Source organism: Nipponia nippon, unplaced genomic scaffold (genome assembly GCF_047370975.1).
Source record: "Nipponia nippon isolate SJK-2023a ecotype South Korea unplaced genomic scaffold, ASM4737097v1 scaffold_2, whole genome shotgun sequence".
Taxonomy (NCBI): Eukaryota; Metazoa; Chordata; class Aves; order Pelecaniformes; family Threskiornithidae; genus Nipponia; species Nipponia nippon.
Window position 1 is genome coordinate 119,494,897 of NW_028262336.1, and position 12,187 is coordinate 119,507,083.

General features: G+C 53.3%; 1 protein-coding gene across 10 annotated transcripts in view; it reads right to left on the reverse strand.

Moving 5' to 3' along the window:
* AMOTL1 (angiomotin like 1) overlaps positions 1-12,187 on the reverse strand; it is an 89,424-nt gene that overhangs the window by 59,036 nt on the left and 18,201 nt on the right. The window contains exon 1 of one of the 10 annotated variants that reach the window (XM_087757827.1): positions 2,743-2,829. The exons of 7 other annotated variants lie outside the window; for them this stretch is intronic. In XM_087757827.1, coding sequence (XP_087613953.1) covers positions 2,743-2,785 — 43 coding nt within the window. In that variant the 5' untranslated portion in view covers positions 2,786-2,829. Of the gene's footprint in view, positions 1-2,610; positions 2,631-2,742; positions 2,830-12,187 lie in introns of those variants that run through there. 2 more of the 10 variants (XM_087757832.1, XM_087757831.1) reach the window with 2 other exon arrangements.

The following is a 12,187-nucleotide window of genomic DNA, read 5'->3' on the forward strand; positions in this document are numbered from 1 at the left end:
ATTACATTAGCAGATAGATAGTCTCCGTGCGAAAACCCAAGCATGCAGCCATCCTCCTAATGGCTTCCAGGACAAGGAGGCTGCACAAGGCACGTACTCCCACCTTAGCACCGAATAACATTTATACCAGATCTGGCCTTTAAAGCGAGTTATACGCCTATCAGTGTTAAAAAATGGCACTGGGGACCATGAGGCTTTTGTTTCCCAAAGGAAAGCTGCCACGGTCAGCAGTAACATCTCCACATCTCCCTGAAACTTCCACATGCATCCCCAGAGCCCAGCTGAGCCTGACCCCGCGCACATCCCTCCCGGAGCTGCTGCAGGGATCCCTACAAACCTCCCTCGGCACGTCTGCACTGGAGCAATGCGATACCTTCAGCTCTGCGCTGGCGGTTCCTGGCAGAGGAGCTCTTGCAAGGAGCAAGAGTCCCTCCGTCCAGGACACCGATGTGCGGTGGATTTGGTCCACATCACTGTGCGGGGCCAGGACCCCAGGAGCTGCCCCTACGCTCCTCCACGATGGCACAGGAGCAGCGCGTGCTTGGAAATGAAAAACAAGAGAGAGCCACCGCTGATCCTGCGGGCATCGGGGCTTCGGAAGGGCAGCACGTGCTTGTGTCGGCCGAAGCCGCCCTCCGCCAGCAGCTGAGTGCTTTCCAAAAGAAAAGGGAAAGCAAAGCCCCCCTGCCAAATGCTGGCAGAAAGCAAAGGGGAGCGATGGACATCAGGACAGAGGAGGAGGACGGACATGCAGGTGATGGGGGAGCTCCCACCGGCCCCACACAGCCTGGGGAAACTGGGGGTCCCAGCCCCAGCAATGCTGGGGGGCACATCCCTCCCTATTTAACAACTTAAAACCAGCCCCCTGACTTCATCCCCTCGTACTACTGCTCCAGCTGGCGCTGGGGATGGGAAGGCTGAGCAGGATGCGGCCCCTCCATGTGGGGCTACAGCACGCGCCCAGCACAACCCCAAAGAGGGTTTCATTAGGGGCTGTCACCCACCCGATATTCCCTGCCCTCACCACTTGGGCATTTCTTGGTAAGGTATTTACAGGATGCTTTTAAGAGCTTTTCTAGCCATTAGCAATGACTACATCTCTCTCTCTCTCTCTCTCTCTCATATATATACACACATATAAAAATATAAATATATGTAGTATAGTATACTTTATATTTAGATATATATGTATTCATATATAGATATATATGATAGATATATTAGATATATATGTATTCATATATATATACATATATTTTTATATATCTCTACATAGATAAATATATACAAATATATATCTACATATATTTATATAAAGAATTCTACGTATATGTAAATATATATATATATATATATATATATATATCTCCATGCACACCTGTCAGCAGGAATGGCATTGCCAGGCGGCTGTGCACAAGAAAAAAATCAGGGGACTCCTCATCTTCCCGGCCACCCCTCTCTCAGGAAACTTTTTAGGCTTATTTTCATACGAAACAGAGGGAACTCGGGGACGCCCGAGAAGGGCCTCGCAGACGCCTGAGCAGCCAGAGCTCGGTCTCCGGTGGGACGCTCGGCAGGCAGCCGCTCACCGCTCCCGGGACGCTCACACAGCACCAGGAAAGAGGAAAAAAAAAACCCACAACACGCTCTTTCCATCGAAAGAGGAAAAAGACCAAGCAGCGACCTTCCTGTAGTTAAAACTATGAATCACAAAACCTGGCAGGAGGATTCCAGTTAAATTCTCGTGGGTTTTTTTTCTGCTCTTTCAGTGTTTTCTTCTTTTTTTTTTTTCCCCTCCTTTAAACAGGAGTTTATCTTTGTTCTCCCTGCAGGGGTAGGAAGGTTAAATGTAAGAGTTCCCTCTCACCATCCCCCTACGACGGCACCGTGTTTCTCACGGCCCCCCCGGCCCCACGCACCGGCCGCGGGACGCGGCCACGATCGCCCCCTGCGTCCCCGCGGGACGGGACCCGCCGCCCCCGCCACGGCGGCCCCCCCCCGAGGCCTCCCGCCCCCCCGGGTGGCCGGGCCGGGCCGAGGGGCGACGGCCGGGAGCCGCGGGACCCGCGGGGACGCTGCCACCGCCGAACAACACCGGCGGCCGCTCCGGCCCGGCTGGACACGCTGCCCCGGCCGCTCGCCTCGCTGCCCCCCGGGGAAGCGGGAGGCGGCTGCCCCGCACGTTCCGCCTTCAAAATAACCTGCGAACAGCCCGAGGGGCGGCCGCGGCGGGGCTGAGCCCGGCCTCGCACCCCCGCCTGCTTCTGCCCTTTTCGGGAGGGGAGCCAACTCCCCGAAGTACTCGGGGAGGGCTGAGGGCGCGGAGAAACACGGAGTATCATCCCGCGGCCGAACCGGCCGGGCCGCTCGGCCCCAACGGGAGGATAAACTCGCCCCCGCTCCCGCAGCGGGTGGGGTTTCCAGGCAGCCCGGGTCCAGAAGCCCGCTGAGGGCTGCCCAGGGCTGCCCGGGCCTTCCCGCGTCCTCCCCGGGGAGCAGCGACCCCGCCGCGGCGGCGCAGGCAGCGCCCGCTCCCCGCAGGGGCGGGTACGAGGCGGGACAGCCCGCACCGGCGCTCCCGCACGCCCCGCCGCGCTCCCCGGTACACACGTGGACAAAGGCAGCCGCAGCCCCACGCCCGGGGGGGAGGCAGACGCAGGCTGCACACAGGCGGACGCGCAGACACACGCACACCCCACCGGACCAGAGTTTCCCCCCCCCCGCCGCCGCTGCCGCCGCTACCTCCGGCTCCGCGCCCCGCCGCCCCCGGCAGCACCTTGGCCATCCGCGCCGCTCCCCGCCGCCCCCGGCCGCGCACCGCCGGGCGGGGCGGGGCCATGGGCGGGGCGGGGGCGGGGTCGCGGGCGGGGCGGGGGTGTGGCCAGGCGGGCCCCCCCTCCCGCAGGAGGGGGGCGGCCGCTAAGCGCCGCGTCCCGGGGTGCCTCGGGGAGCCCCAGCGCCCCGGGCTGGGCCCCGGGCTCTGCTGGAGCTTTGCAGCCCCGGACGGAGCCAGCCGAGCAGCTGGATGCGCCCAGGGGTGAGCCCGTGCGGCGGCAGGGCCTCCCCGCCTCGTGCTTGCGGATGCCTGGGACCTGAATCCCACCCTGGACACCCACACCGGCTCCCCCAATCCCGCTCCAAGCCTCGCAGGCAACGTGCAGTTGATAGGAGTTACCCCGAGTCCCAGGCCTGTACGTGAACCCCAGGCACCCTCCCCATCTCCCAGGGCTCCGGCTGCTTTCCCTGCTCCTGGAGGAGCGGGGGGCTGTTGGGGAGTGACGGGGCTGTACCTCTCCAGTGCGGAGCTGGGGCAGCCCCCCCGGACTGAAACGCAGCCCCCCGATCTTAAACACAGCCCCTTTCCTCTGCTGCCCACCCACTTCATCACGCATTTTCACACGAGCAGCGGATGCACGTATCCCTTGACATCAAGGGATTTATGGCCGATGCTGGACACAAGCACTGTGATAACGGGAACACGGGCCATTTGTCAGCTCAGAGTTTCTTTGCAGTTTGGCACACCAGCTCCATGGGATGCGTTTTCATTCGGGCTGGAGCCATGGCTTCATCTCCCCAGCCCACCCCGGCCCTGCTGCCGAGGGTCTGGCACGGGGGACAGCATGGGAGATCTCCTCGAGTGTTTGCACCACGCTTCGTTCCCCTCCTCGGGGCCATGTGGGCACAAACCGGGTTCAGCAGTCCCTCTGCATCCTTTCCTCTCTTTTTGGATGACTGGTGCTGCCAGCACGCTCCTTGGGTTTCCCCATCTCATTGCTCCAGCCTCCTTCAGTCCAGCAAGATGCCCCGTGACACTGGGATTATCCATTTGATTTGCAGGCATTTCTCCCAGCGCTTAACACACGGACGAGCTTTTCAGGCCCCAAAGGAACTGATGGTGGCTTCTGCCTCCCGAAATACTGCGCCAAAGGGGTAAAAGCAGTTGGAAATGCAGTGACAGGCTGAAGAGGAATGCGTCCAGGGCCACCGCAGCCCTGGAAAGGGGCATGGCAAGATGGGAGCTGGCCCGGTGCCATCGCCGCAGGGCTGGACGGGTCCAGCGGGGACTCCCCGCAGCTCCAGGCGCTGGGAACGTGCTGTGAATCACTGCAGTCTGAGGCATTGCTTTTTCAAATCGCAAAATCCAGCTTTGCTTGATGTTGCTTAGGTGTATGCAAGCCATGGGGAAACTGTAGGATATGGCTAAGGGGCAAAGGAGGAAAAAATATTGGTGGTGAAATCAGGGTCCGCCGTTCCCGCATCTGCACATCTCCCACGGCAGCAGTTACCCCAGAACTGCGTTTCCCAGCGGTGCCCTTCCCTCCGTGCCGGTGTGCAAGGCGAGGTGGCAGTCGGGTGCTGTCCCTGCGGGTGTCTCTCCGAAGCTTTGAGGCTGAGGCAGCTATTAGCTCTCTCCCTCAGGTCACCTCGTGCAGGCTGAGGTTACGCCAAAGCAGGAGAGCAGAGAATTGCAAATACGCTGCTGTTTGAGGGGGAGGCAAGGGAACCATCGCATCCTTGGCCTCCTCAGGAGAAAAACCACAGGCTGGTGCTTAGGGTAGCAGACTTGGGCAAGAGAGGGATGTTCGGTTCCCTTGTCTCCTACAGATGCCCTGAGCATTTCAGAGCAAGTCAGGCCCAAATTAAGGTTTTTCAACGCTAAATCCTCTGCAAAATCATGGGGAACCTTGACGACAGATGGAGTTAGACACCTCGGTCCCCTGGAGGAGCTGGCCTTTGGTTTTTCAGATTGTATAGCTGCTCTCTCCTACCTCCCCTGGAGACAAATGTTGCCTTTGCTTATAGACACAGGCAAACCATGAACCTGCTCAGCTGTAAATGAAGGTGAAATTTTGCCCTCGGCTTGTTAGATGCCTGTTCACAGCAGTGGATGAAGTTGGATGAGGGCACTGCTCGCTGAGCCCTGTTCAAAATGGCAATTCAAGAGCTACTTTTTGTCACGCTCCAACTTTTATCATTTGGTTGGGCAAAACAGGACACATTATTTTGGTTATTCTGCTTCACAGCCTGTGTCGTGGGGGACTGGGCGACTGCAGAGCGATCTGGCTGTACTACCTGCAGCCAAGCAGGCGCAGCCTGTCCGAGGGCTCATTTTGTTTCTCATTCTGACCCCACGATCTATGCTCCCCTTTTACCTACTGCTGCGTGATGATCGGTGGTGATTTCGGTGCTAGAAGAATAAATATGTCAAGAAAAAGTATTATCTGCTGTCTTGTCTTTCAGTAGCATCACAAGGACCTCATGAACCATGCTGTTATGTTTCCAAGGAAAACAGCCTGTTTTTCTGCCTAGGTAAAAGTGTCTTTTCTCTTTTCCCCAAAACTGTTCATTTTCTGGTGTGTATTTCCAGGTGATTTTCAAATCCTTTCTCCTGTTCAACTCTATTTTGACTTGCTAAACTAAGGACGGCAGACCGGAGAGGGAGTTCTCTAATCCCTCTGTGGTTTGATACACCCGATAACTGCCGGGGAGCTGCCCAGGAGGGCAAGGCAACTGCCGCTCAAGGTTCTCCACTTTGCAGCTCCACTAATTTTATATTTATATTAATACATATATAAAAATATATATATTAAAAATATTGTTCCCCCAGTGACTTTTGGAATAGCTCCACTATTTTTCTATTTTTTTAATATATATATTTGTATTTTTTATGTTATTCCCTGACTGAATTTGGAGAAGGAAAGAAGTTCATCCTTCGCCCCTTTTGGTCCTAACCTGCTCAGCTGAGGCCAAGTGCCACCACAACTCCAACTGTCGGGTCAGCGGAGGGGAGCTGACGGTGCCATCTCGCTTCACTACCTCCCTTCGGCTTCTCCCTGGTCCAGGAGACACACATGATCCATGGGCTGGAAGCACATGTCTGTTATACCCTGCCGTGGGAAATAAATACCTCTCATACATTTCGCATGCATATCAGCGAGCTGCATGGGAAGGGAGAAGCGTTTCCAGGTGCCTCCTGGCTCGGCCATTAGCAGCCCCCTGGATCACTGAGCATCCCTGTGCCATCCCGAATTCCCCATGGCTGGGGAGGTCTGAGCAGTTTCTACCGCCAGACCCGGGGCTGGACCACCGAGGCCCTGCAGAAGCGACACGGCCATCCCAAACCGCAAGCGCACCCAGGTATTGACACTTGTTACATTTGCACCCACCCATGCGTGTAATCCCGCAGATTGCTAATGCTGCAAGCAAACAAATAATTGTCCCGCTCCGCCTCACACTGCGGCAACCCCAAATGCCTGCTTGCAGGTTCACTTCTTGCTGTCGCTGCTGCTTTTAATGATGACCGACGGGCAGCCAGAGAGTTACAGCCCCGTTAACACCAGTGCTGGGGACAGCACGAATAACCACCGTGCGATGCTGAGCCCACAGAAAGAGCTGAATCAAGACATCAGAATACACTGTGTAGAAAGTTTCACCCAGGTAAGTTGAGTAAATGAAAGCCACAAAGCCTTTGATGTGAAAGATGCCCTTACCATTACCTCAGGTGGAGAAAATCCTACCTCTTCTTGATAGTCACAGGCTTCACCTGCCCCGCAGAGACCCTTCTACTCATCCTCAGCGTCCCGAAGCATCTCTAACTACTGAGCAGAGGCAAATCCTCTTGTGGCGCTGGAGCAGCAGTTTCTAAACCACATCTGCAGAAGGTTTTTAAGCAATCTTGCTACCAGGCAGGCAGTGAGCTCAGCGGTTTGGGGAGCCCCAAAGAAACCCATCCTGCTAAATTAATAGCCACTGTTAGGATTTCCACAATGACAACTGTGCGTATTTATCAGGTCCCCTCTGATACGCACTTAACAGGCAGCATTGTATTTTGAGGCAGCAGAAATATCTCCGCACATCTGTTTTTCCAGTTCTGCCAAAGAGCTTTCATTTTTCTCTAATAACTTGACCTGTTTGGTTTCTGGCAGAAGACAGCTAAGCAAAGCACTCACTCTCTGGATTCACTCCAGTACGGGATGAGGTCAGGACAACAAAGAAAAAGAAACAGCTGGATGGCTACGAAGCAGTGGGAACAAACAGGGCAGGGACCAGGGCTTTTTCTTTCCTTCCCTTTTTATTTATCCAATGGGATTTCATTCCTGGGCGTATTTATTCTCCCGGCAGATGGTATCACAAAAGCAGTGTTTCCTGCAAGCCGCCGTTGTGGGGAGCCTCCTGCAGCAGGCTGACCATACCCAGGCTGCAGGTATAAATAGCACAGCCAGCTAATCCCTCCTCTGCTCGGCTGTTGGGAAACGTGAGGCACAGGTCCTAGGGGTTTCCACTGAGATATTGCATCTCCTACACAAGCATTTTCTTCTTGATTTTGGCAAGGTGGGGTTCATACCCCACACTCCCACTTTATTTCTCCATTTCACCACATTCTCATTAGTCTATGCAAGGCTTTCTGGGCTGGAGGCTTTCACCTTGCATTTTTCATTCTTCTTTCTTTTTTTCTGATATTCAGCTAAATCATCTTAAAGCAGCAAGCAGAAAAATTGCCAGTGAAGCAGGAAGGAGGTGGAAAAGAGGGGAACGATGAGGGAACGGAAGAGAGGGAGAAGACATGCAAGCACGGGAGAGAGACAGTGAAGCAGTCTGCACATGTTCCCTGTTTGGAGAGTTTCTCTCTCCCTGACCTCACTTTCTCCACAGCCAGAAATTCCACCTCGGGACTTGCCAAGGAGACAATGCAGCATTCCTCTGCTGGGCCACAAAGCAAGTGTGAAATGTTCTGTTTTAATCATTTACAGAACAAAAGGAACACAACAGTCACCGTCTGATTCATATCTGCTGAAATCCAGCAGCCAAAGCTGTGGGAGAGGAGAGACAGACGAAGAAAGGAAAGGAAGAGGAGGTGTGGGTTTGATTTGCTTTTTTCTTCTGGTTAGTCACTGTGGACCTAAGGAAAGACAAGAAGGACCACGTTGGCTTATACCAAAGTTTAAGAGCCCCTGGTGTCCTCTCTCTGACATGGCCTCTGGTAGATGACTGCAGAGAAAATACAAGGAATGGTGCAAGTACAAATGCTGTTTCCTCTACTACGTGATCCCATTTCCCTTCCTGAGCCAGAGGTTGTAGCTGCGTCATCAGGTTTGAGAGCCCTTCATAGATTTTTCTTCCATGATGTTTTCTAATCACTTTTTGAGCCCATTCATACTTTTGGCACCCTGGACATCCTGTGGCAGCCAGTTGCGCAATGTAATTGTGTGCGTGTGAAGACATACTTCCTTTGGGTTGTTTTAAGCCTTTCCTTATTTCATAGAATCACAGACTGGTTGAGGTTGGAAGGGGCCTCTGGAGGTCATCTGGTCCAACCCCCCCGCTCAAGCAAGGCCACCTGGAACCAGTTGCCCAGGACCATGTACAGACGACTTTTGAATATCTTCAAGGATAGAGACTCCACAACAACTCCCTGGGCGACCTGTGCCCACGCTCAGTGACCCTCACTGTAAAAAAAGTGTCTCCTGTTGTTCAGAGGGCACCCCCTGTCTTCAGTTTGTGCCCATTGCCTCTGGTCCTCTCCCTGGGCACCACTGAAAAGAGCCTTTCTGTCTTCTTTGCATCCTCCCTTCGGGTATTTCTATAAATTGATGAGATCCCCCAGAGCCTTCTCTTCTCCAGGCTGAACAGTCCCAGCTCCCTCAGCCTTTCCTCACAGGAGAGATGCTCCAGTCCCTTCATCATCCTTGTGGTGCTTCGTTAGACTGTCTCCAGTATGTCCATGTCTCTCTTGACCTTATTCACTTGTATGTCATTCATAATTCTTGTACTTCTACTGTATCCTCCTTCAAGCATCTCTTTTCCACATCATCAAGTTGTAGTTTACTCAGTGTCTGCTTTCACAGAAGCTGCTCTGTCCCTCAGTCACCTTTGCCTCCCTTGCCTGGTACTTCAGGGAACCTCAGAAATGTGCTCACCGCTCAAGGTACAGGCGAGCCATGTGCTGACTTACACAGCAGCAGACCACAGAGAGGTTTCCAAAGGTTGGGCATGGCAAGCAAAGCACCAGTCTTTAAGACGAGGAGAGGAGGAAGAGTTAGGAAGTGATTTCCCAGTCATTGTTGATTCCATCCTTGGAAGCACTGGAACAACCAAAGGCTTTGCAAACATGTAGAAAAGGAGGATATGAGTAATAGCCAGCACAGATTCAGCAAGAACAGAGCTGGTCAGACTCATCTAACCTTCTGCGATGAGGTAATAAACCTTGTAGATGAGGGGGGGAGGTGCAGATGCCGTATATGTTGGCATATAAGTAAGGCCTGTGATACTGCATCATATGGTATCACTATAAGCAAGAGAGGGACACCTGGACTAGGGGAAAGTATGAATAGATGGCTGCATGACTGGTCAAAACCCTTCTTGGAGGTTAGTTACTCATGGCATGAGGCGACGCAAAAAGCCTCTCGTAAATCTGGTACTGATCAGCATTTCCACGAATGACTCAAAATCCAAGCATGGCTTTTTATGTTTGCAGTTGACAGCAGGCTGAGACAAGCTGCCAGAAAGCTGGACGCAGGACTAGAGGTCAAGGCAGACTTGATGAGCAGGGAAAAAAAGGATGCGATCCAGTGATCCTCCGTTGGGATCCTCCTCCAGCCCCCACACAGAGGAAAAGAAACTCTCAGTCCGACCCGTTGGAAGGGCTTTTCCCTGCTTATGCCTGCCTTCAGCTGCACATTGTGTAATCGGCTTAAATTACAGAAATTTAACTAGACATCAAGAAAACCCTTCCAGTGCAGTGAAGCCCTGGGGTGGATTGCCTGGGAAGGCTGCTAGGACAGGTTGGTCCTCCATGTGGGGTGATGGGTGAATGGGAGGCGTTAGTCCTGCCTTCAGGCAGAAGAGAGGTGTAGCTGACCTCCTGAAGTCCCGCTCAGACCTGCTTTTCTGTGATTTTTATGGTGATGATGCTTTGTTACGATATTAATGTTTTGTCTCAGGATGTTGTTATTACAACGCTGCTTTATTCTGTGCTCTGCTACAAATAACTCCTGCTGTTCAGGTGGCTGGTTTGACCAGGGCTGAGTATTTTTGACCTGATATTCTCAGGCCTTGGTTACACAATCACTTCAACTCAGCATAAATCTGAGCTGCTACTGGGATGGTCTTGTCCTCTCCCCCTCCGACATGTGCTTGCTCTTACCCCCTCGCTTGCCTGGCACCGCAGACCGTGCAGCTGTGCATGACTCAGGTCAGGAGACTGATCCAGCTGAAAACTCACCAGCCAGGAGGGAGGCAAGAGGAGAGATCAGTTTTCCATTACTTGTTCTGCTATCTCACATCCTTTGTCTGTCTTGTCTACCTTGGATGGAGCAATCGTGTCCTGTGCTGTGTTTGGAAAGCAGAGTGGAAATGTAAGGTGATACAAGCACTGGTTTGAATAATCGTTTCCAGGCTGAGGGTTGTCTAATACTGCTGTGCAGAGGAAAGCGGTGTCCAAGCAGCTCCTGCTGCCCCTGGGCTGGGAGCAGGGCTGTGCAGAAGCCCTGGGAGATGCCAACCACCACCTCAGGAGGCAATGGATCACACTGGATGGCACAGACTCTTCCCCATTAACACAAGGAGGATGCCAGGAGGCCGGTTGTCCCATGTCACAGCCCTGATCCTTGCCCCTCCAGGGTCCTGCCGTTTGACCAGGGGTCACCACGAGCCTCATTTTGCACATCTAAAACATCTGTCTAGCTGCTAATACATTTCTTTGCTACCCAGGTAAAATCAACCAAATCTTGTTTGGGAGAGGGAGCTTGTTCTTTGTCAATGAATACATTTTGCTAAGACTTGGAGGGTTTGCCAAGGCTAGGAGAGATGGGCATATGTCACTGAGGGAAGGCACTGGTGAAGGGATAAGATGGGGATGATCAAGAAGAAAAGGAGCTGGTGGAAGCTGTGTCACAGAAAATGCATTTTAAAGTTACTTGACTTGTTTTAACAGCAATTGGGTAATGAATGAGGCAGCCAGGGGAAGGCTCTTGGCTTTATTCCCATTCCCTGTTAGATGCTCCTCTGGGTGAACGCATGTCAGAGCAGTCTCTATCCTGACACCAAGTGGAGAGAGCTCACAAGGACTCTTTTAAAATACGATCAAATGTATGAACCTGCCAGTGGGGACAGCTGCCGGCCCAGCCACCCCTTCAAGCGCCAGCGAGGCATCATACAGTTTATAGGCATTTTTGTATTTATAGGAATTTTTTCAAGATCCTGGCTCTTAGCAGCAGAGGTTTACAGCAGAGATAGTTACATATGATAAAAATCACCGTTCCGGGCTCCTGCAGTTTTTACCCTCCTACCCCAAGTTTCCACCAGTGCCGCACATGGTGAGCAGCCCGGTGCGTGCATGCAGGGCACCCTTACTGGGAACAAGGTGGATTTCCAGAGCAGCAGGCAAGTCACAGAATCACAGACTGGTTGAGGTTGGCAGGGACCTCTGGAGGTCATCTGGTCCAACCCTTCTGCTCAAGCAGGGCCACCTAGAGCCGGTCGCCCAGAACCATGTCCAGACAGCTTTTGAATATCTCCAAGGATGGAGAATTCATTGCCCTGAAAGTGAAGAGGAGGGTGCCTTTTCCTTGGGAGGAAGGGCCGGTGCTCAGTCATGTAAGGTGATGGGCATTGCAGTGTGCGGGGACAGTCCCACCATGCTGCTAAAGAGCAAGGAAAGGGCACAGACCTGAGCCCAGCGTCTCTCCCAACACATCTAATTCGTACTTTCCCGCCCGCTCCATCTCCAGCCTTCCCCGATTTTCTCAGGAGGGGTTGGGGGCTTGATTTCCCCCTTCCCTGCACAAGCTTCCCAGCATGCAGCTCAGGCCCTCACCCTCACTTTACCTTGAGCACCTCTAACTCCTCCTGAGCAACACATCTTTTTTGACCTTGGCCCTGGGATTAAGGGGAGATCACTGGGTTCCCCCATGGATTCAGACTCTGAAGCCTTCAGCTTCCCATGCCCATTTGAGGTTTTCTCCCTGGGTGTCTTACTCTTCATTCTCGCTTTACACACCTCTACTTCTGCCTCCTGGGGGTAAAAAAAGCCTTCATTGAGTTGCAAGGCACCAGAAAGTCACAGAAGCTCCAGTGCCAGCCATGGGCTAAACCTCAAACCCCCAGGCAAGAAGCAGCAGCGGCCGAGAGGGCTCTGCACCAGAAAGGTGACGGCTTCTCTCCCAGGGAAAAAAAAGTTGCATCAATG